At 41.4% G+C, this 25269-nt stretch overlaps 1 protein-coding gene across 2 annotated transcripts; it reads right to left on the bottom strand.

The window, feature by feature from the left end:
• Positions 1 to 643: 643 nt before the first annotated feature.
• Positions 644 to 19999, bottom strand: LOC124137570 (protein unc-93 homolog A-like). Of its 2 annotated transcripts, XM_046503924.2 has the most exons (5): positions 19694 to 19998; positions 8176 to 9880; positions 7497 to 7632; positions 3344 to 3475; positions 644 to 2433 (listed from the first exon to the last, which is right to left on the bottom strand). In XM_046503924.2, the coding sequence occupies exons 2-5, from the start codon at positions 9868 to 9870 to the stop codon at positions 2195 to 2197; spliced, it is 2202 nt and encodes a 733-aa protein (XP_046359880.2). In that variant the 5' UTR covers positions 9871 to 9880; positions 19694 to 19998; the 3' UTR covers positions 644 to 2194. The 2 variants fall into 2 exon arrangements, with proteins under 2 accessions (XP_046359880.2, XP_046359881.2); XM_046503925.2 differs by lacking the exons at positions 644 to 2433; positions 3344 to 3475 and adding an exon at positions 5999 to 6881 and having other exon boundaries at positions 19694 to 19999.
• Positions 20000 to 25269: the final 5270 nt, after the last annotated feature.

Genomic DNA, 25269 nt, shown 5'->3' with positions numbered 1-25269 from the left:
ACGTTCCATCCACTAGACCACGGAGGCGGCGGGGAATCGAACTTCCGACCTGCTCTCAAGGCAGACGTTCCATCCACTAGACCACGGAGGCGGCCGGGAACCGAACTTCCGACCCCCTGCTCCCAAGGCAGACGCTCCATCCACTAGACCACGGAGGCGGCGGGGAATCGAACTTCCGACCTGCTCTCAAGGCAGACGTTCCATCCACTAGACCACGGAGGCGGCCGGGAACCGAACTACCGACCTTCTGCTCTCAAGGCAGACGTTCCATCCACTAGACCACGGAGGCGGCCAGGAATTGAACTATCGACCTTCTGCTCTCAAGGCAGACGTTCCATCCACTATACCACGGAGGCGGCCGGGGATCGAACTACCGACCTTCTGCTCTCCTAGCAGACGCACTATCCACTAGACCACGGAGGTGGCGGGGAATCGAACTTCCGACCTTCTGCTCTCAAGGCAGACGCACTATCCACTAGACCACGGAGGAGGCGGGGAATTGAACTTCCGACCTTCTGCTCTCAAGGCAGACGTTCCATCCACTAGACCACGGAGGCGGCCGGGAATCGAACTTCCGACCTTCTGCTCTCCAGGCAGACGTTCCATCCACTAGACCACGGAACAAAAATACAAAGCAAAGTCAATCAATTTAATTTTTTATTTGAACACATGGCAGTGAATACAGCATGCGGTCTAAACTCGAGGACGAGACAGCAGCCGCACAAAATGGAGACTAAGAACACGTGACCAAACACGTGACTATAGCCCCAATTTCGTACATATCGCTTTTGGCACAGATTAGCTATGCCGTATTTATAGTCAGCATTTGCAAGGGATGTACAGGCACCTGGTGATTAAATCGTAGTGTTAAATTAGCCTATATTATGTTGAGGTGCATATCACCCACAAATGATTTTATGAAAATCAATATATCAGCAATATGAAGTATAGGATATACGTAAATGCATGGTATATAACTCTATAATAAATAAGCAACGTTGATATAAAAAATAACATAGATATAACTGGTTTGCCCCAACCAATATAATCGGCAAAAATGGATCAGATGAAATTACAAGAAAAGTGACAAAAACTTGGAAGTTGAAAGTTGATTGATTGAAACTTATTTTTAAGAATTCTGTCTTGAACAGATGCACATTTGATATCACAGATGCAAGGAATGTGTGCAGTCACATTTGATGAATGAAAATATATCTGCATTGATATATCCCCTACCATGAAAAAACTATGTACCCATGTACTTCAACGATGATAGCACGCTTACGTTTCTAAGAAACTTTTAAACAACGTAAACAAACTCTTTCTATAAACTCAACAACAGTGATCTACATATATCATAAACATAGAGCTACATAATAAAACATAAACAACAATACAAAATAAACAGATCAAACACTGCTTGTGATAAAAGCGTCATAGTATCCTCGGAAAACAAGCAGAATATGCTCTTCCGACAGGAAAAAATGTTTTGCAAAAGTACATTAAAAGAGCACTGAAAAAATACGACCCTTAGTTAACAATATACCAGAGGGTAGCATCATGTCAATCAGCACTAAGCTTTATCCTAGAATTACTGTATGGCAAGCTGCCACCACTTGGTAAATTATTGTACTTACAAGTTGAACACATTATTTTTGTATTGCAAAGCTTTTGTCAAGCTGTTAATCGTACTTTAACCATAGTGTCGTCCTTGGTAGTATTTCTAAATGACACAAGTACTTCCCATCAGGTACTGAAAATAGTGGACGTGTCCACCTCGACATCAGCAAGATGGCGAAGTTTGTTGTTACCACCCACAAAATGCGGATCTGCATTCTTTTGCGATCGTCTGGTCCCGAATCAGGAGATCCAAAACCTTTCTGTACAATCGTCCATACAAACAATTTGTATTGTCCATTCACTCCTTGGAGGAACTGTCAAATTATCAATTTGTATTGTCCATACACTCACTGGGGGAACTGTCAAATTATCAATTTGTATTGTCCATACACTCACTGGAGGAACTGTCAAATTATCAATTTGTATTGTCCATACACTCACTGGAGGAACTGTCAAATTATCAATTGGTATTGTCCATACATTCCCTTGAGTAACTGTCAAATTATCAATTTGTATTGTCCATACATTCCCTTGAGGAACTTGCTGATTTCTTCATAAAACGAAGATTTCGAGTTCATGTTGATCTTTCACCAACAGTCAGATTCGCCACCTTGCGTTCCTTCCTCACGATGTGGTCTGCTATTAGATATCCAACCAGGGCCAGCACACAGATCCCCGCCATGATATAGATCTTCGTGGCCATACAGAAGAACTGGGCGTAGGCAAAGGCGATGGTTGGTCCTAGACCCTGCATCACCCTCATCCCAGTGAAGGCCTCCTCGAACTGGTCTGGAAACAACACGCCCATGAGACCTGGGAAAAGAGATCGTTAGAAAATAACTGCAACGAAAATATAACTTGTAGTTATAAAGTCGATGATGGCTGAAAGTGTGAGAGCGAGTGGTTTTGATGGTGAGGTGGGGTGAAATGGGGTTTAACGTCGCCTCCAAGATTATTGTACTTATATAGCGACGTGCATGCACGTGTGTGTGTGGCTGCTTGTTCTAGTCCGGACTGATGCCGATTTATAGTGCCAGCTCACTGAGATACCATGCCGCATGAAGACCCCACTCAGACACAGTATACTGACTCCGAGCCGACCAGTCCTTGTTTTAGCCCCTTAATGCCGAGCGCCAGACAGGGTAACAACAAGTGTATGTTGACGCGGTCGGGGATCGAATTTCGGACCTTCCGCTCTCCGGGCGGACGCTCTACCACTAGACCACGGAGGCGGTAAGTGGTTTTGGTAATATTCTAGCATTGTCACGACGGGGGACACCACAAATGACTTATGTGTTGAACCTAACGCTTTTCATCAAAAGAGCAACGCCACCACCACGGGCTGAATATGATCCCAATAAAATAAATTATGATTATTTTTATTCATGACCCTTCATTGAGTGAGTGAGTAAGTGAGAATTGAGTTACGCCGCCTTTAGATATATTCCCGCAATATCATGTCAGGGGACACTGAAAATGGTCTTTACCCATGTGGGGAATCGAACCAAGGCTTATGGCGTCAACGCATTAACCTCGAAGCTACCCCATCGAACTTTCTCCGAACCAGTTATGTGTTTGAGACCTTCTGCCTTTTTCAAAGAACAGCCCCTTTCATAAGCTAATACTATTTTGTGAAACGATAGTAATTGAATACCTTTATTGACGTCTTAACTCGTACACACACTATTGTATCGCTAGCAGATATCCCCTTGTTAAAACTCACTGTTGCTTTGGGCCATCCAGATTCCGTCGCCAACTCCCCACAGGCCAATCAGAATAAAGATAACAATAAGCGAATCGGGAGTAGGCTTCCATATTGCCATAAGGGCCAACAGGCCAAGATCGACAGCGACCGCTAAAAAGAGAACAAAATATCCCTATTGAAAGACATGGCACACATGCACAGCCGACCCTTCACACAACCGTAGTTCCAAATGAACATTGGAGAAAGAGACAGGAGATTTTGGAGGGTAAATTTCCCATTCTATGTCTTTAATAAATTCACTAGTGGTATGAAAACCGCATTCTGTGTACATTGGAGTTATCCCGCTTTTCTTTGACGCAAGGCAATCGCCAGTGATGTAAGCACCTTTCAAGCATTGTAATTCAAGTCTGTACGCCATTATTCACAGTTAACAGTGAATGCGTTGTGTCCGCTCAAACGAACAGTGCTTTCCATTGAACTTCATTGTAATAATAGCAATACACATGTGTGATTCGGTTTTCTATATACATTTCTACACCATAAGGCGACAATTGATGACTAAGCGTCAGACTTTTGCGAGTCCTTTAGAGTCATCATCAATGTATTAGACACACAGTGAAAACGCATCATTAGTTCGCAATGAACGACAAGAAAAGGATTCAGCAGTGAATATTTACTACCATGAGCATAAAATGGGATTCGAACCCGATCAACGACATTGCTATACTTGATTATATCATGCTTAAATACACAACATTATTGGATTTTTGTGGCAATTTTGCCAAATATTACACAAATTCAAATATGCGTTCTTAAAGTGTGTCAGTATATATCTTTTAAGTTGAAGTCTACACCTCCAATCACATATGTGTATTGCTTGGTTGAAACACGTGAATATATAAACATCTAATACATAATCTTTCTCGCTCTCTCATACCAGAAATATTCTGATACAAACCACGCATTCTTAAACTAATAACAGTTAACTATAAACAAACAGCTCAACCTAAGGAAAGGGCTAGTCGCGAGCAGGCTCAGTCATCTACGGGCGGCAGTGGCGAAGAGTAACGCAATCGATAACTACAGGGCAACGAGATCGATAACTAACCAATCAATAATGACAGAAGTAAGGTCTGACCCCTCGTTGACAGAAGATGCACTTGGCCGGACGTGTCCACTCAGCACGAGACAATTACCAGTCGGACTCGTGGTGTTCTGATCACTGCCCTAGGAAATGTGCATCCTTTGTCAGCGGTCACGTGGGCGTCACGTGATAGGTCAACAGTACTGGCGCACATAAAGCTGACTCACCCTCTGAGTCATCGATTTCGCTTGCTGAGTTCTATTTCAGAAATCTTATTTCATCATGGGAACGAGCTAATGATTTGAGACCAATAACACCATGGATATATTGAGGCGGCCAACGGTGAAACGGGTCTGACACAGGTAAACCAGGTGTCGAGCACCCGTCAGGGGACAATTACAGCAATACCAAAAAATTATTTATTTTCCATTGTGAGCTTCATTCAACAATTGAGATCGTGGCTGTAGTATTTGCAAAGTTTAGCATTATTCAGACCGTGTCACGATAGAAGACAACGGGCTTCACTCATAGTCCGGCAGAATCGAACCAAATCTTCGTGACGAATTATCGCTTCCACTACCTGATCTCTATTCAAATATTAATAATATCAGCAAGCCAGTACTGCTTATATCAATACACCATTTGATGCACTGGATGATGCTAGTATAGATCTTATTAAAATCTTTCTTTTAATGTTTTCACGTTTATACGCCCAATCGCATAAATTGAAAAAACATGTAACAGGTTTTTGTCAGTATAGATATTTCAATAGTATCGAGTGCACCAAATATACACGGTCACGTAAGTACAAATTACAGTACTGAATTTAAAACAAAACAAAATAACAATATGGCTGTAACTACCCACAATGCAACATAACCTTGCGGTGCCAACAAAGTCTTTCTCGCCGCCTACAAATCTAACGATGGATTCACAGACGCGCCAGTTCAGAGAGTTTGGCGTTGCGAAACTTATTGAGGATTACTTACATTTATCACTCATACTTACCTGGCCGATACTCCAACAGGATAAATCCTGTGAATGATAAACTGAATATTAACTAAAAGCCTGGTGTATATAAGCTAATATTGAAAAAGTCTAAGTAAAAGGCATCATCTATCTTATCCAAAGAATTATGTTGGAACCAATCGTAACTCACTTTACAAGAAGTTGAATTAATAATTCATAATTAGTATGGTAATAGTGTTTTTATATTGTTTATATTTTTTCTTGTAGAATTAATCGGAAGAATGTTTTTATTCTTATTATCTTCAAAGATTTCCGTGTTGAAAATTGATCTTAGATGAAGCCTTTCGTTAATTCTATATGTAAGTAAATATACAAATTGACCTCACTGCCAATACATAAGTGAGTGTCTGTGTTTCTGATTAAAGCTGTGTTGTTTGCACGAATCGTTTATAAGTATACATTGTGTCACAATTCACTGCACACCTCGAGATAATTTCAACAATTCATGGTTTTTTTCAAATTCATGATCCAATCGAAATGATACTATATTCATAGATATATATTCTCAGCACGTCAGTAATGAAAACTATTATCATTTCCCGTAAAGAATGTTTTCACTCTTGATCATTGTCAGGAAGTATCGACAAACATATGATAATTAATTATAGGTTTTTTTGTGGTAATGAGCCCGTTTTTTCATAATTTGTTGAAACAATCTATATGATACAGATTTAATCCTTTCACTCTGATGTGATGCAAATAGAAATAAAATAAATTATGACTTGCAGCAGCTGATTCCGATCAGTTCATTGTGACCTGGTACTTACATCGTTAAGACGAAGTGTACAAAAAGTTTAAACCCTCAAAAAACATACATGTATTTTAACGACTAAACACACACATGCAAACGCGCACGCAAACGTTTACGCGAACGAACGCATGTTAAACACACACGCATTTATTGATCGTCCACAACGTAGCACATGTATGCTTTTTAGTCAACGCAGAATAGAATCTGCTGCTGCAAGTCAGATCGGTGACAATACATAGCCAAAGTTTAATGGAAGCAGCTTTGACCCCAAAAAACATTTTCACAGAAAAGCGGGACTTGTTTCTCCAATGCTAAAACTAATCACAAAACAAATACAACCTACATTCCCTGAGTCAGGAACAAAAAATAAATTCCTCTTTGTCCAAATTCACAGAAACATTCGGTTGTGCGATTCGGGACTGACGTTTGGTCTCCCAGAGGAGACCCAGTGTTCATTGTCAACAAGCAAGCACGCTAGCACCTGTCGCCTTACCGTGGTCCTAGGCATGACTGCGCATGCCCATTACTCACCAATCGGAAAACGTTCCCCTTTTGACGTCACTGACGGGGGACTTTTCCGTTAACGAGAGACATGATGGAGGGAAGACTTAATTTGAGAGTCGCACTCAGCATGGAGAATGGATTCTTACAATGCTGCCTTGTGGTGATATACCAAACCTAAATTCAAGAGACTGAAACAGGAACATAGCATATGCATTGTCTGACAGATGGGAGGGCGGATAACTAGCCCGCCAGCCCAAACAAGGGCTGGCACAGGTGATGCTAATGGCGGCCATTTTGACGGCCATATTGAATCACCACTACGAAGATGTAGCAAGCCAGCTATCCTTGGCGATGCAATATGAAGGACGTGGAATGATATGATGGATGTCATTTTAAAATATTATTCTGAAATCGAGTTCTGATTTTTATTATGGAGTTTCATTCATGATGAGAGAATGTTTTTTGTCGTGATGTACAGAGAGGAAATGCTTAGCAACCACAAGTTTCATTGTCTTCATAAACTTCTCACGGTGATTCTGTGGAATTAATATTTCTTTATTTCTGAAATTGAATTAATGACAATTCAACCATTCAACTTGTGATGGCACGATCCGGGAAGAAAATGATGGTGATTAAACAAATAGGACATTCAAGTTACAGTTTAAACACAATGATAGATGAATAATAAAGATTCTGCTGATGCAGCTCCATGTTTACCAAATGAAGCATATATCAAAGAATTATGGAGCGAAATATAATTAACCCTTCTTAATGAAACTGACGAAAGATAACAAGGGACGTACCTGCGCCGATCATGACCGTCCGGCCCAAGTATCTACAGAGCCACCCGCTGAGGTAGGCACTGACGCTACCCGACACACCCATGCAGATCAGGGTATACCCAACCATATGAACTCCAATTGGGCACGTCACAAACGCCTGAAGAAATAGATGCAAGGAACGTTAAATAACTAGAATTTACACAAAAAAACCTGAAGACATAAATATGTTTAACGTTCATGTAAATAAACTGCAAGCGCAGTTATTCAATTATATTTTTTTATTTTATTATTTTATTATTTAACACCAGTCCAGAAATACCGTACAATAAGAACCGTCCGCCGTATTTACCGTTATTTAATACGTTTTTTGGTTTGTTTGTTTGTTGTTTAACGCCGCACTCAGCAATATTCAAGCTATATGACGGCGGTCTGTAAATAATCGAGTCTGTACCAGACAATCCAGTGATTAACATCATGAGCATCGAGCCACGCAATTGGCATACGATGACATGCATCAACCAAGTCAGCGAGCCTGACCATCCGATCCCGTTAGTCGCCTCTTACGACAAGCATACTCGCCTTTCACGGCAAGCATGGGTTGCTGAAGAACTATTCTACCCCGGATCTTCACGGCTCTTGGGAAATTGATAATGGTTTGTTTCTTTATCAGCAAATAAAGGAGAGTGACAGCATTTCTCACCTTTGCAATTTCACCGCTGGCGAAAGCTGCCTGCATCTGGCTGAACAGGAGAAGGGGGCAAAGCAAGAGGAACTTCCGGTTTAAGGCGAACCTGCCAAGGGAGACAATCTGCGACTTGACAACGCTGCATGAGATAGTGGCACTGAAAAGACGACTGTTGAGAGGTTCCAAGAGGAAGAAGGCGATAATAACCGCAAAGAACATCACTCCCGCGTAGACGCCATACAGCACATACTTGGCGAATGAATTGTCAGTCGATCCTGCATTGCTGATGGTGTAATGGTGACAGTAGCTTGCTCCGCACAGCGCATAGTCGGATGACGGTGATGAGGAGTTTAGTATCACAGACTCATTGGGGAAGGAAAACCTGGATTGGTTCATAAATGTAAGTGTTTGATTCATGACAGTATCGTTTGACGTTGTACTGGAAGCGGTAGTTCCAGCGGGGGTCGCGTATGTGAGAACGAGAGAAGCAATGAGGTTGCCAAAGATCATATACAGTTGCCACACAAGATAGAAGATGCCGAAAAATCGACTGAGGACAATTTCGTAATCTTGTTTCTTCTTCTCGGAGTAGCCTTTGGCCAGGAAGGTGATATAGGTGCTCATAGCGTTCCACATTAATGCAAAACTGACCCCCCATAGTAAGGAGACGGGGGTCATTAGCCAAATTACTGGGTAGAAGTTTGCGGCTATGTAAAGAAGGTAAGGAAGCATGGAAACCAGAAGAGCGCGGTAGGGGTGGAAGTTCTGGACGAGGAAGGGGCTGAATACGCTACCAATCATAAACCCCATGAAGGTCATAGCCAACGATATTACGCCCACCCCTCCTTCGTGATTGAGGCTGGTCTGAAGGTTACGGAGCGTTCCACTGGCGATGAAAGCCATTGTTATGCTAACACTGAGAGCAATGAGGTTGCGCGTGTGGCGCCCGCTGGGGACGATGTTATGGTCAACATCATAAGGACCCTTCCCGTCTTCGGGGGGCAGCTTGGACACGTCTTTAGTACTCCCGGGTAGAAGGAGAGAGCTGGCCACCCGTTCATCCTGAAGGTACTTCAAGGCTTTCTGACAGGCGAAGGTTATGTTGCTCGTGCTTGAGAGATCTCTCTGTGAGGACATGAACCCAGGATGGTCGATAAGACCAAGGACTGGGGTCTCCACTTCCTTCACAAAGTTACGGAGGTTGTCCGTTGTGTTGAGAAGGGGCTGACTAGCGGAGAAGTGAGACGTCACGGAATCCGTGTAGTTTCTGTTTTCGTAACAGTCTATCACAACATCGTTGATGGAGATCTTGGGGGAGAGCGACACGTCGTGGTTTGATTGAGCACAGCCGTCAACGATGACGTCATTGTCTTTGTCTTTCAGTGGCAGCAGGAACTTTGAACTGTCCGCACTGCCGACTGAGTCGGTGTAGTCGCTGTTGAAGGGATCTGCGTGGACGTTGTCCTGCCTCTTGTCTGACGAGTGTACAGGACCATCTGAAGACGCCATGTCGCGATGCTGGTTCTCATCCTCTGTTCTAGAAACAGCGTAACAATCGTCACTTCTGTTGATAGCCATGTCTGGCATTTCAACTCGCGATGACCTTTGGTTATTGACGTCTGTTTCTGGTGCCAATCTGCCGTTGTCATTGGCAACGGTCCCCGGCTGTGACGTCAGACTCTGACCATCACACGTCTTTCCCGCCACCATATTGCTGAATCTGAAACATAGTTATAGCAGGCCTCGTTATCAGGGAGCAGACGTTATCCCTTTGTCTGTAGATAGATACATGCGCCATGACGTTGTTAGACTCGGTGGCACTTCATGTCACAAAAAAACAAGGCACTTAATATGATTGACATTAAAACCTAAATAATGGCGGACCGCTATCATCCCATTTTGGTCTCACAAATCGTACGTCTCTCTCAACGTGACAAGAGATATCATATAATATTATCATATTGGGATACTTTCAAGGTCATGGGCAAAGTTTGTCTGACGGTCACGGCAACAAGGTCCGCTGCAGCTGTGTGAGTGAGTAAGTTGGGTTTTACCCCCCTATAACAGTATTCCAGTTATATCACGGCGTGTCAGCTTAATGTGGGAGGAAAGCCCGAAGTGATGCAGGTCTCAGACGTTTACCACTTCGGTGAAACCCACAAGCACGGGTATGATGCTGACAAACCTAGAAACATAATCGGTGCGAACCGGGATTCGAACCCACAATCATAGGTTTCTGGCGTGCCCAAGGGACGCAACTCTGCACAGCGAATCGCGGCGCCTTAGACGACTGGGCCACCCGTGCCTCCTGCAAATTGTGTCTACTTTGTCATCCGTCAACTTCTAAGAAATGCCTATCACATTTGTTTCTATCAAAATTATATATTTTAAGAGACTAAGCGTTAGTCTAGGCCGGCCACTAAGTGGCTCAATACAAAGCGATGTTTCACATGCTTGTTTCAAGCTGCCAGTGAGGTTGACCCGTACGTGACCTCGGCTTCTGTTAATGTTGTTTCTGAAATCAGTTCACTCATGACCTTACACGCGAGAAACCGCCCCGAGATCAGACATGAGTTATATAGCGAGGGTGGTGCAGACAGTCTGGTCAATACCATAAGTAAACGAATCGGCTGGAACCCATGAATGTTCTTGATGAGTGGTCAATAGTCCTGACAGCTGACCACATCTTCCTTCAATGACATCGTGTCCAGAACAAGGTCAAATAATCTGCATTAATGTCTTCATTGGTATTTGGAGCCACGGCTGGCCCAGTTGCCTGAGGCGCCGCAATTCGTCGTGCAGAGATGCGTCCCGGGCGTGCCAAAAAATATGAGGGCTGGTGGGGTAGCCTTGTGGTTAACGCGTTCGTTCGTCACGCTGAAGACCCGGGTTCAATTCTTCAAACGGGCACAATGTGTGTCATTTCTGTTGTCCCTCGCTGCGATATTGCTGGAAAATTGCCAAATGCGGCGTATAACTATATTCACTCACACTCAAAAACTTTTGATTGTTAGTTCGAATTCCAGATAGTTGGTTCGTCTTCGCCATACCGATGCTTGTGACATTCACCAAAGGTGCGAATGCCTACGACGTGAAGAACTTAGGGCTTTCTTTCCCGAGAAGTTGATACGCCAGCACCGAAATACTGTTCAAAGCGGCATTGAAGCAAACTCCCCTACTAATCTGTATTTTAATGGCGTGATGTAAATAAAATCCTGCCGTTGGACACGCTCATTCGTCCATCTTCCCGGGGCAAGGGAGTTAACTGACTGCAAACGGAAACTGGACTTTTAGAGTTAACTCCCTTGCCTCAGGGAGATGTCATATTCGTCAGTATTATCAACACACTCAGTACTTTTGACGATAATCCCACATGATCAACACGTAATACCAGGATCACCGAGGAAGGTATTCGTATATGTGTGTTACTGAACAAACACGCTGGCCGAACGCCTTTATCACTGGGCTGTCTTACCGTCCAAAAGGGACACTCCCCAGTTATAGTATTCAAGTAACGCCACGGCGTGTCAGTTTCTTGTGAGGGGAATCATAATCGAAGCGAACCGGGATTCGAACCCACGATCATAGGTTTCTGGCGTGTCCAAGGGACACAACTCTGCAAGCTAATTACGGCGCCTTAGTGAGTGAGTGAGTGGGTGAGTTGGGGCTAACGCCTCTTTTAACAGTATTCCAGTTATATCATGGCGTGCCAGCTTAATGTGGGAGGAAAGCCCCAAGTGATGCATGTCTCAGACGTCTACCACTTCGGTGAAAACCACGAGCACGGGTATGGTGCTGACAAACCTAGAAACATAATCGGGGCGAACCGGGATTCGAACCCACAATCATAGGTTTCTGGCGTGCCCAAAGGACGCAACTCGGCGCCTTAGAAGACTGGGAGACCAGAAATGAGCTTGATCTTTTGCAGCGATTGTTGGATTTGAACCCTAAGATGAATCAACTGACATTTCAATTGCATGCCTGACCCATCGCGCCAGTCGGAACTCGTAAAGCAATTACTGCTGCAATATATGCCGTCATTCTCATGCTACACGTATGATGTGAATACAATACATGGCCTACATACACCTGGCTGCCATAATCTTTCAGCAATAAAAAGGTCTTGCTTATGTCACAATACATACCTTTTGAATTAGCTATTTAGCCAGCTGTTTGTGCTGGTTGGCTGAGCGTGATCACGTCAAGGCGTGTGTGCATTTCACACCAGTATGTTTGTGGCAAGTCGTTATTGCCTTGTATGTTACGTAAAACGACGGATGCTTTTTATGGTTCTCTTTACAGCGTCCAGTCATAGTCATGCAAGCATGTTCACTATCGACATGGCTGTCATTTGCTGCAGCATGTACAAGCTTGTTGGTGTCATTCGAGATCACGGGTGTTAGGTTTCACATAAAAGGTTAAGGTAGGATCCACTACTTCATATATATTTGTTTCTTATTTATTTTTTTACAAAAATATATATATATTTTATTTTTATTTTTTATTATTACTTTCACTTTTTTCTTTCTTTCTTTTTTTTTTTGGGGGGGGGGGGCTGCGAAGGTTGGAGTATTTGGGATTTTTGTTATAGGCGTGATATATATCGAGTGAGTAGTGTTTTATGCCGCTTTTAGCAATATCACGCAATATATAAAATTAAATCGCTTGTTACGACATCACGGGGAAATTCAATGCGTCATTACACATTAGATTTTAGATTTTAGATTTTACATTGTAGATTTTAGACGTAGATGTGAAAGAAGGGCATTGGAATGGGTATGTGTAAAAACTGCCAATTAGGGGAGACAGAGGATGAATTTCATGTTATATTTGTATGACTTGCGATAAATATGAACATCTTAGAGAAAAGTATGTTCCGATGTTTAACAATAGGCATAAAAAGAAGATGTTAATGATCAGTCTTATAAAATCCAACAACTCTGCTGTTATACGTTCATTAGCCATATTGTTGAAACAAAATTTTCTGTCAGATAGTTTTTATATATCATGTATATCACGTGAATAAACAAATGAAACTGAAAATGTTAACTTACAATGGACCAATGTGGCCTTAAATGCCGAATATAATACATCGATCTATCATATATATCAAGCATATTAATAAATAAAACAAAGACTATTATATTTATATGTTCGCAATTAATCTGCAGTTAGATGAAGTCCAGACATATTTAATTAAAATACAATGCTGAAATAATTGTATGTTTATTGCAAAATCAATATATGTATATTGTAAGTCAGTGATATATATACATCTGATTGACAGCTGTGTTTGCGCTATATCACATGAATAAGTCCGTCTATGTCTATATAATCAATACTGCGAGCGTCACGATGACGCTCTCACGACTGCCTCGTCGATTTGTTAGCGGCTAGCACCCTACTGAGAATCTATATGGATCGATATCCCTTTGGCGTTGCTGGGAGAATGGAGAAATGCGTATATGGAATGGTGTGAGAGGGCTCAAGTCCAAGGTTATTGCACTGATATAGCGACTTGCATACACGTATGTGTGTATGTACCAGTCCGGACTAATGCCGATTTTATAGTGCTAGCCCGCTGAGATACCATGCCGCAGTTTAACATGAATACCCCACTCAGACATACTATTCTGACCGACCAGTCCTTGTTTTAGTCCTCTAATGCAAAGCGGCAGGCAGGGTAACAACAAGTTCCATCTTTTAACGCCGGACCATCGCTCTCTGGGCGGACGCTCTACCACCAGAACACGGAGGCGGTCGGGACGGCACGAAATGTTATCATATAACAAAATATTTTCATTCAACATACAGATGTCGGATTATATAATAAGAATCAATGTGACCGAGGTTATTATCAATGCTCCTATACAAGTATTTCCACGTAGTGACATATTTGTAACAGAGCAATATAAATACTTATACTAATACTACTACTACTATAACGCTAGAGTGTACTATACGATCGATTTATCGAGAATTCTTTGATATACCAAATAAACAGATCAAAACAAACAAAATATGAAAATTGAAAATATTATCAAAGGAGTTATCAAATTACACACGTGCTTAACCCAAATAAGTCTATCAACATCCGGAAAAAAAGAGTGTACTGTCGCCGGAGAACCATGAAAATGTCACTCGCTGTCAAAACATGACCGTATCGTCGCGATCGACAACAGGTTGCCATGACAACATCTAAATTTGGCCGCATCAGCTGTCATAAGGAAGTATGGGTGACTGTTTTCATTGTCATATTTCCCTCAGGGTAATGTCAACCTTCCACACCCAATAGACTAACGCATAGTCTCTAAATACATAATTTTGATAGAAACAAACAACTCCATCTAAATTGAACAGTGAGAATAGAGACTCGGACTCTGTGTAAAATATAGACTTGCTTCATTTTGGGCTATAGCATTACAGCAAAGGGCTGGGCTCGGGGAGGGGGAAATAATATATGGTAGGCAGACTACACACCTTTATATACCTGTGTCTGCGTTCGTTCGTGTGTGTATGTCCGTGCGTGTGTCCTCGCGCCCCTTTTTCACCTAAATGTCATCATTTATCGAAACTGTTCAGTTTCACGTAACAGCTTGTGCTCGGTCAGGGCCCTGTGCGACAGGGAGGCTTGAATACGGAAGCCTTTTAGGGCCATTTGTTGTTGTTTTTGTTTTTTTCGATACTTTCTTGAAATTTCAGATACTAAGTTGAAATTTCAAGATACTAAGTTAAAACTTCAAGATACTAAGTTGAAATTTCAAGATACAAAGTTGAAGATACCAAGTTAGTATCTTGAAATTTCAAGAAGAAAAATGGCCCTAAAAGGCTTCCGTACTTTAATACCCTTGTTTTGATTACACTCCCGCGGGTCAACATTCGCAGCTGAAAACGATGACATCGACCCAGTAGCGTGCACATATGCAAACATTACGTACCATGTGGGTTCTTACTCGATCAACAGCACCAAGTGAACCTGACTTACATCGGACAATAAACAGATCTCCTTGACCCGTAAAATAAAGGGTCGAAGTCCGGCGTTGGCAGTAAATACTATTACAATACGCTAGGACAAAACCCTCGAGACCTGTTTCTGTTTCACCTACATTGTATACTGCGAAAGCAGGTTGTGTATGGGTGGCTGAGCACTGATCAACACAGGGCATTAAACTTTCTAACCAGTCAGCCAAGACTCAGATCTACTGTTAACAACTTTCGTCATTATGTCCCTCTTTTGGAGTATGTCTACAATTTTTTTTACCTAATTGAGTTTTAGTATGCTTCTCAGATGACATGAATGAAAAAGAAGTTAAGTTTGTCACACTGACAATGAGTAGTTTTTATTTGTTGCGACCTGAAGCGATAAGAGCAATCTTAGTTGGATTACAGATTCCAATTCAACCAATTCATCAACTGTAATGGAACGACACTCCCAATCACCACATATATATATATATATATATATATATATATATATATATATATATATATATATATCCTGCACTCAGCTGTGTTCTGTATTTGCACAGTCAGCGCTTTTAAATTTGCAGTTAGATAATGTAGGCGTGGGGCCATAAGATCTGCAGCTGGTGATGCTAGATAACGACCCGCAGGCGATTTACATTATCTCTGTACAGTAAACTACGCTTATAACCAACCGACTGGTATGAGGAACTAATTTCTTTGTACAGCCCTTATGCTGTATATATGCTTATAACGAACTACGGTCATTACGAACTAAAATTAGTGGTCTCTTTGAGTTCGTAATAACCGTAGTTTACTGTACATCATTTATCCCGCAGAAACACACAGATAGAATTTGTCACAGCTGGTTCGACATACTATGTTTTGCTGCCGTCACTTAACGGACGAGAAGTGAACATAGACCACATGGCCACCCCACCAACACTGACTTAGGCTATGAGTGAGTGAGTGAGTTGGGTTTAACGCCGCTTTGAACAGTATTCCAGATATACCACGGCGTGTCAGTTGAATGTGGGAGGAAAGCCCGAAGTGATGCAGGTCTCAGACGTTTACCACTTGATGAAGTCCAAGAACACTGGCGATGTGCTTACAAAACTAGAAATATAAACCCGACGAACTTGTATTCGAAACTACAATCATCGGTCTGAGCCAATCAGCGAATAAGCGGAACTAATTACTGCGCAGGACCGGTGACTTGGTACTGCCCAAATGTCATCACATGTTTTAAGGAAAACGTGCAGTCCATGAGTATGGAGCCTGATCCTTTGAGTTTAAAATGTTAATTCTTTTTACTGCCAACATTTAAAGATCTATTCTCTCGGCCTTCCGAACAACGTGGAGTCCTTGTCTAGGTATTCGTGTTGGTCTTCTCTTGACTGTTGAACCGCCTCACACCGCCTCACACCGCCTCACACTCACTCTCAGGGGCTACGGTGTTCCCTTGGATTAATCATCCATCACTCGCGTTTTTCCGTACTAATGAAAGACGCATTCGGCTTATTCCGGAATGGCACGAGTGTCAACGAATGTTGTGAGTCAAATTCGAGAAGTCAACGATGCCTTTTGCGTCCGAGAGTACAAGTAAAAGAATAGACAATCCTTTCGTAAAAAAAACAGGTTGGAAAATGGGTGAAAGTTTCGCAGCGATTCAAACTATTTCCGTCATTTTAAGCGAGTGTTGTTTTACGACGTATACAGCAATATTCAAACTTCATCACGACGGCCTGTAAATGTCGATCCTGGACCAGACAAACCAGTGACTGAACACATGAGCATCGACCTACGACATCGGGGCACGTAATAAGCCAGGACGCAGATCCTGTCTGCCAGAGCCTGTTCAATCTGCTCATTACACAGCCATGGGATGCTAGGTCCTCCTCGTCCAAACAATCCCTCATGGGTAACGTCAGCTCGACAACCCACATTTAAGAAAAATCTTAAAAGATTAAATCCAGTTCCCTTTCGTGCTGTTCAAACGCTTAAGAAGCCAATACCTATCGGTGGACAATGAAAACGCTATTCCATCTATGTAACTAGCGGACTAAAACATGTTCAAAGGGTACTTAAAGCCTTTTGTATGTTCAATATGACTATGCACCGAGCCACATCTTGATTACAAACGAACTTATTCATCGAAATATGGAAGTATTTGTCCATGAACTTCTCAGTGGAATATGTTTAAAGTGTTTCGATTCAGTGAAGGAGAAAATAGTATGACGTTTGTCCTCCAACGGCACGTGATCAATGCGAGAAACCAACTGTTTGCATGTACACGAAAATAAACGGGTACAATCCGGTACAGGCTGGAAATATTGACGTGAAGTCTTGTTCGACTGGTTCGTGGACTGCCATTGCAATCACTCCGATCCTCTCGGCTAATTCCGCCACCCACATCACACCTCGGGCAGAACCGGAGTATTGATGCAACATTGTATTCGCGGTAAAACGGATCCTGACAGATCCTGCAGCATTGAGTAGGTACAGCTGGGCGACAATAATGTATGCTGTAATAAGTATTTAGTTGTACATCCTGACCCGGCGTTAAAAATAACAAAATAAGCCCATTTCAATATTTCAATATATATACGGCGAAAGATCTTGCGTGGATAAAGGAGTTTTGACAAGCACGAAAATCTGATGAATAAGGGAACACAAAGTTTTAGACACAGAACGAGGATATGCTATAATGGGTTCCCGGGCTTGTCAAGATACACGTTGGAATCAATGCACACAAACTCATCTCAACATTTGATTCTAACATATGTTTAATTTGTATGGCGCTATTTCGAATGTGCTGACACAAAATCTTATTTCCCTATATTTATCATTGTTCCCTTTTCGTTTCCATGAGTATATATATAACTGTCATGGCTGCTGTGGTCGGAATCAGTTGTGTCATGTGACGGTCACGTGATGAAACTGATTCCATTATGGATCGCCCCGAGCGCTGACCGAGAAGTCCTACGTATACGAACACGAGTGCGCGATCATAAAAACAAGCAATGTGTAAACATAAACAGTCCGATTATAGCTGCAAGTGGCCCTCGCGTGATGCGTAAAAGTCATCTTGCAAAATGTCAGCTCAGATACATCCATATGGGAAATATACATCTGTAAAAAAATAAAATTATACTTTCCATTCAGTAAACCTTAGACTGTGTGGTGTGGTTTTTTTTAAATAAAATTGTTGTTTAACGCCGCAATCAGCAATATTCCAGCTATAACACAGCAGTCTGTAAATAAATAATCAAGTCTTGACCAGACAACCGAGTGTTTCACACCATGCGCATCGATCTACTGGGACACGATGGCATGCAACAACTAGATCAGGGAGGCCCTTACCTCTATATTCTAATCCGGATCTTTGAGAACTAGTCTGACTAGAATCGTGCATGGTTATATCTCCTTTCTGTGGTGATAAATACCATTGACAGCTCGTTTTAGGGTCAAAATCGAAATTCTAAATATAGCCGTCCAATCACATAACACACACGAGCGAGAGAAAATCTGAGGTCGGCTAATGATAAGAAAGTTGAAGATAGTGACGTCACTTCCTATCCGGTGAGGTCCGTTTCGTCGGGTGAACGGAACTTTGATAGCGAATGTCTCCATTGGATGTATAATAAAAAACACTGGGTAATCGAGGATTTACTTAAACCTGATTTCGTGGCACGTCATCAGATGTTCCTTTAAAGGTCAGTTCTACACACATTGGATATCACAAGTTCATTTTTTTACTCCTAAATCATTCTTTGTAAGGGTTTGGTTTAATTTTGATCTATGACTCTGTTAATCGTGTGCTTCAGCGTGAACTCCGCGAATCCTCAAAACACGGTGGCGTGAATTGAAGTGACTCGCCCAAGCAACTAAAACGAACTCAATATTCAACTATTAACCTGATTTTTACAATTAGCTAATTTTCGGACGATTGTCAGAGAATGTATGGCTGTTATAAATCAAAACTGTAAACATTCAAAAAAGAGAAACGTATACTTTGAGCCGGTTTGCGGGATTGTATCTGTAAACGACTCACGGCGGCTTCACAAAGAGCTTCCAGTTGATACTCCCAACAGATTTCTCTATGACAACCATGAACGCAACACTGTCGTGTAATGCTACTTCCAAGAAAATATATCACGTCCGTATTACAGAAAATTAAAAACAGTATATTCGTTTAAAAGAACGCTATTGAAAAAACTTCAACAAACTAACTCTTCTTTTTACACATTACTGGTGAGAGTTGAAAAAATATCGTCACTAAAAATGTTGTAGATGCTAATGAGAAAACATGTGTTCAAGGTTTTGTTAAGGTGGTTCAAATATTTCCTTTTGAAAACAAGGAAATCCCACGTTTACAAATATGTCAAATCTGGTTCTGTCCAGTTCACGCGAGCCTCGGCCTGTGCGAACAACAGCGTGTGCTGCATGCTATTGATTGACAGCCAAAGCGATGAAATCCACATTTGTCATCCTCGGTTAAACAACATAGGTAAGAATTAACATGAATGAAAAATATAAAAGTGAACAAATATATTTGATTTGCTCTTACCTTAACCCGTGAAAGGATATGCGCAGATGTCTATTCGGAATATTCTACACAGTTCGTTCAGTGTTCAGCGTCGGTGGTTACACACTGAACACACACAACAGCTGATCAGCACAGCGAGGCTTCTATGGCCGATCGTGGTATACACTGCCAACTGCCACGATTTTCTTTGAGACAAAGGAACCTTTGACCGTAAGCGATAAGAGTGTCTTTCGTCTCATCAGGGCACAGGGAGGAAAATGAACAAATTCAGCTTGCACAACGAACTGGCATGATGCGTCAGGCCCGACATGTCACATGACCAAATAATACAATAATGGTCCTGACGCGCGGCTCTGTGTGTGCGTGCGAAAGACTCAGCTGGCTGGTCAGAGCAAGGCTGCGCATTACACGTGCGTGAGGACGATGGCATATGCGTACACGAGATCTATCCATGATCGCACTTACTACTTTCAAAACAGGGGAGAGGGTTTTAATTACAATCTTTGCTTTCGATGATAAACTTAGTAACGTGTTGTTTATGACTTGACTGTGTATTTCATACTTTTTATGGTGTGTATAAACTAGGTAATTGTTTTATTTTTAGAGCGTCGCTTTATTGTTTGTTTTGTTTTTATTGCAGGGTGTACAGTTGAGCCAACAATGATGCAGTTTAGTAAACAACTGAGAATATCTTTGTATATACGTAGCATCTCAGTTAAATATTTCACCGGTCCTACAAACGAAGATGGTGGTTGGATGACCTGGTGTTAAAGTATACGCTCCTCACGCCGAAAGCCCGCGGTTCGATTCCTCAAATAGGTACAAAGTGTGAACACGACTATTTCTAGGTGTTCCCCGTCGTAATATTGCTGGACTATTGCTAAAAGCGGCGTAAAACCACACTCGCTCACTCACTCACTCACTCCGTAAGAGGCGACTAACGGGATTGGGTGGCCAGGCTGGCTGATTTGGTCGATGTATGTCAACGTATACCTTTTACGTAGATCGATGCTCATTAGGTCATTCACTCGATTGTCTGGTCCAGACTTGATAATTTACAGACCGCTGTCATATAGCTGGAATATAGCTGAGTGTGGCGTTAAAGAAGAAACATTAAATCTAATTAAATCTATAAGGTCAACTGTCATGGGTTGTTTGGGACATAATTGTTTCAGGGACTGTATGACAAATGAGCAGTATATATCACATGACACATAAATTATATTATATTATCATAATTGTATATCGCATCATACCAACTAACTTGCCTTTCATTGTCATATGGTAAATAACATTAGTCTATGATTAGCTTTGTTTATTTATTGATTATGTTTACTAATGGCAGAGCACACATGCGTATGTCCAACAGGACAATTATGTTGATATCGCTTGAAACGTTCACTGTTGGTGGCGGAGAGTAGGTGGATGGGTGACTGGATGCAAGCTAACTCCTAAAAGTTTCTCGGGCTTCGGTCCTGATCTACATTGAAACAGGGGGCACGGGTGGCCCAGTCGTCTAAGGCGCCGCGATTCGCTGTGCAGAGTTGCGTCCCTTAGGCACGCCAGAAACCTATGATTGTGGGTTCGAATCCCGGTTCGCCCCGATTATGTTTCTAGGTTTGTCAGCACCATACCCGTACTCGTGGGTTTCACCGAAGTGGTAAACGTCTGACACCTGCATCACTTCGGGCTTTCCCCCCACATTAAGCTGACACGCCGCGATATAACTGGAATACTGTTAAAAGCGGCGTTAAACCAAACTCACTCACTCACTCACTCACTCACACTCACACTGAAACACATATTACATTTAGTGTCTCCTTAGTCAAGTTACTTTCTTTGAGTGAGTATGGTTAAACGCCGCTTTTAGCAATATTCTAGCAATGTCACGGCGGGGGTACTTTCTTTTGAAATATGAATATGTTCACCTCGCAGGAGGATGTGATGTCAGTGTGGCTGTTAACCTTCTAGCGCCTCATAGGCTGCTGGTGTTGGATATTTTTTTATGGTGATCGAGCGGTCGTTCCCAGCTCACGTTTATCAACCCCCTTTTATGACACACCGGTAAACAACACAGTTCGCTTGATGATAAAATGTTATCCTAATTGCAATTCACTTGAATAATCATGTTAATTTTCACTTTTTGGAACATTAGAATTGGGTTCGATACAACAAATACTCCTCTTAAGTCGAACCCTTTTTATTCGCATTTCGACCTACACTACTACTCACTGTTGCGGATTGGTCAATTATGTGGTTGCTTTGTTAGCAGTCGCTCGTTTAATGTCCCACGCGGGTGCAATATGTGAAAGGAAAGTGGCCTAGTGGTTAAAGTGTTCGCTCATCTCGCCGAAGGCCCGGGTTCGATTCCACACATGGATACATTGTGTGAAGCTCATTTCTGGTGTCCCCAGACGTCATATTGCTAAAAGCGGCGTAAAACCAGACTCACTCACGCACAATGTGTCCAGCCCATTCTTCACGCCCTCCGACGTGACATATCTGAAATATTACTAAACGTCGCGTTAAATCATACTCGTTGAAAATAACATTCAACTTACTAATTTTTGCAAATTTCACTATTTTAATATATTTAATATTTTAATAATAACTATCAAGTACAAGATATGTTCACGTATATACGTGGACATGTCCCGTTCTGCGGACTTCTTTTACAAACTAGTTTCCGGAATAGTTTATCTTTCGACCCAAAGCACACGAAGTTCACTAAATGTAACAATTTTACATTCGTTTCATTTACACCTTCCCAAACCTATTCAGATAATTCGGTCTCTGCGTATTAAAACACTATCAACAGGCCCCAGCCTAGATTTTATACCCGCGTAATGTGTATATAGGAAACCGGAATTAAAGTGCACTCACTGACCCGGATGAGCAATTGCGATATATGGATATAAGTTGTGAAACCCTTTCAAAGGTCACGTGGATAGTTTTCTCCCGATTTCAAGTACGAGGTTAATTCTTTGAAAGCAAGTACAAGAATATATACGTTGATATGGTTACCCGTTCATGGTTTTTCCTATAAGAAATAACACCTCGTCCAAAAACTCGCTACGATGAATAATTTCATAACGAGAGGCTGTCTTCACCAAACACAACTCTTTCGTCGTAAGTGAGTTGTAATTGGTTGACTGGTATAGTGTATGTGAGTTGTGATTGGTTGATTGGTATAGTGTATGTGAGTTGTGATTGTTGATTGATATGGTGTATGTGAGTTGTGATTCGTTGACTGCTATAATGTATGTGAGCTGTGATTGGTTGACTGGTATAGTGTATGTGAGTGGTGAATGGTTGACTGATATAGTGTATGTGAGTTGTGATTGGTTGATTGGTATAGTGTATGTGAGTTGTGATTGTTGATTGATGTGGTGTATGTGAGTTGTGATTAGTTGACTGCCATAATGTATTTGAGTTGTGATTGGTTGACTGATATAGTGTATGTGAGTTGGGATTGGTTGACTGGTATAGTGTATATGAGTGGTGATTGGTTGACTGATATATTGTATGTGAGTTGTGATTAGTTGACTGGTATCGTGTATGTGAGTTGGGATTGGTTGATTGGGGTAAGGTATGTGTGTTGTGATTGGTACAAGGTATTTGAGTTGTGATTGGTTGACTGCTATAATGTATGTGAGTTGTGATTGGTTGACTGGTATAATGTATGTGAGTTGTGATTGGTTGACTGTTATAGGGTATGTGAGTTGTGATTGATTGAGTGCCATAGTGTATGTAAGTTGTGATTGGTTGACTGCTTAGTGTATGTGAGTTGTGATTGGTTGATTGTTATAGTGTATGTGAGTTATGCTGGACCAACTAAAGTAACGCATGTAGGTTGTGATTGGTTGACACGTGAGTTACACTGAATCTGGGTGCAGGATGTAAATTATTACGTACATGTATTTACGTCAGGTAAAGAAGTCATTGTGTTCTTCAATAAATATAGGATTGGAGGTGACGAGAAACTATATACATCGCGTCTCATGAGAACCAGTCCACATTTGACCAAAAATGACTTTTTGGCATTTTCTTTTCAAATGAGTGTTTTTATAACATTGTTGTAAAATTCATGAAGCCGTTGTTGCTGGAAACTGGTTTTGCAGAGATTCTTTGCACGATAACTCACATCTTACTTTAAACCAGAATGTTCTTTTCCATGTCAATGCCCAAGTGTCCAATCAAATTCTTTGCACAGATCTTGTGACAAGGAGATAGGACCGCATAGTTCCAAATCATTTGGAGATAGAACCATTCGGTTATTTTTAGAACCGTAGAATGTGAACATTGGGAGTGAATTTTGTGATCTATCAGCTGAAAATACTTAACAAAAGATGATGGCTTCATATAAATGCCGTCATATAGCTGGAATATTGCTGAGTGCGGCGTTAAACAACAAACAAACAAACACATTACAATAATCTGTCTCAAGAATGTGATCCTCCTTTGGATGAAAACTTTGGTCAAGAATAATCAGAATACGGCAATTGAATTTACTAATGGAGATAGAACAGGACGGATCTGAAAAAAGATGTCCTGATATATTGGATACTCTTACATTAAAATAACATGTATCTGTAAATGAGAAGATGGATAATTACTTTTGCTTCAAAAACAAATAAATTATTCTGTATTTGTTTAAATAAATGCAGATTGTTTTGCATGTTAATATTATACAGCACTTTAAATTTTAAGATATCATTTAATCAAAACTTGTAACAGTGGAAACAGGAAATTATGGTTCTTAGGCGACGATTGATTAAACTTCATTTGGTCAATGGTTCTTCAAATGATTTTGAGTTTTTCTATTTTATATTTTATATTTTTCTTACACAGAAAAGGTAGAGCTTTCGAGCAAATTAAAATAGGGTAATTATTTCCCTTTCTATTTTCACTCATGTATGGCTCTGGTAATATAATTTTTAATATGTAATTTTTTTACTTGGGATTTGGCGACCACCATTACTGAAAAGACCACTTGTTGATGGACACAACGTTTGAATCTGGTAATTCTAATTTCTCTATGTCTACCCAAGGGTGGAATTCTTTGGCATTGCAAATATATGTGAGTTGTGATTGGATGACTGGGTTACATGTCAAAGCTCCACCCTGGGTAGTCTAGTGGTAGTGGTCGAAGCTCGTCACTACGAAGACACGGGTTCGATTCCCTATATGAGTTCAATGTGGGAAGCCCTTTTCTGGTGTCCGCAGACGTGGTGTTCAAGAATAGAGCTAAACGCGTCGTAAAAAACGTATTCACTCACTCTACCCTCTTAATATCTCATAGTGACTCTACAACTCCTTCTTTTGGGGATGTCCTTTAGTAAGCTGTTTCCGCCAGCCATGTCACGGCAGGATGGGAATATTTGAACCTGTACCAGATAAACCAATGGGTGATAGTATGAGCAACGATGTTGGTGAAACCCGCGATAATAATAATTAATAGCAATATTAAGAGCGAATTTGGAATTTGGAACAAAGCGAATTGTGGTGTTTTGAACGACTGAAAGATACGCTTGGAACAAACTTACATTTTGTCACACATCCCGGTTTGGTTGGTTGTTGGTTGGTTTGTTGTTAAA

Source organism: Haliotis rufescens, unplaced genomic scaffold, assembly GCF_023055435.1.
Source record: "Haliotis rufescens isolate VD_foot unplaced genomic scaffold, xgHalRufe1.0.p SCAF_19, whole genome shotgun sequence".
NCBI classification, from domain to species: domain Eukaryota; kingdom Metazoa; phylum Mollusca; class Gastropoda; order Lepetellida; family Haliotidae; genus Haliotis; species Haliotis rufescens.
This window is presented reverse-complemented; position numbering and strand designations above follow the sequence as displayed.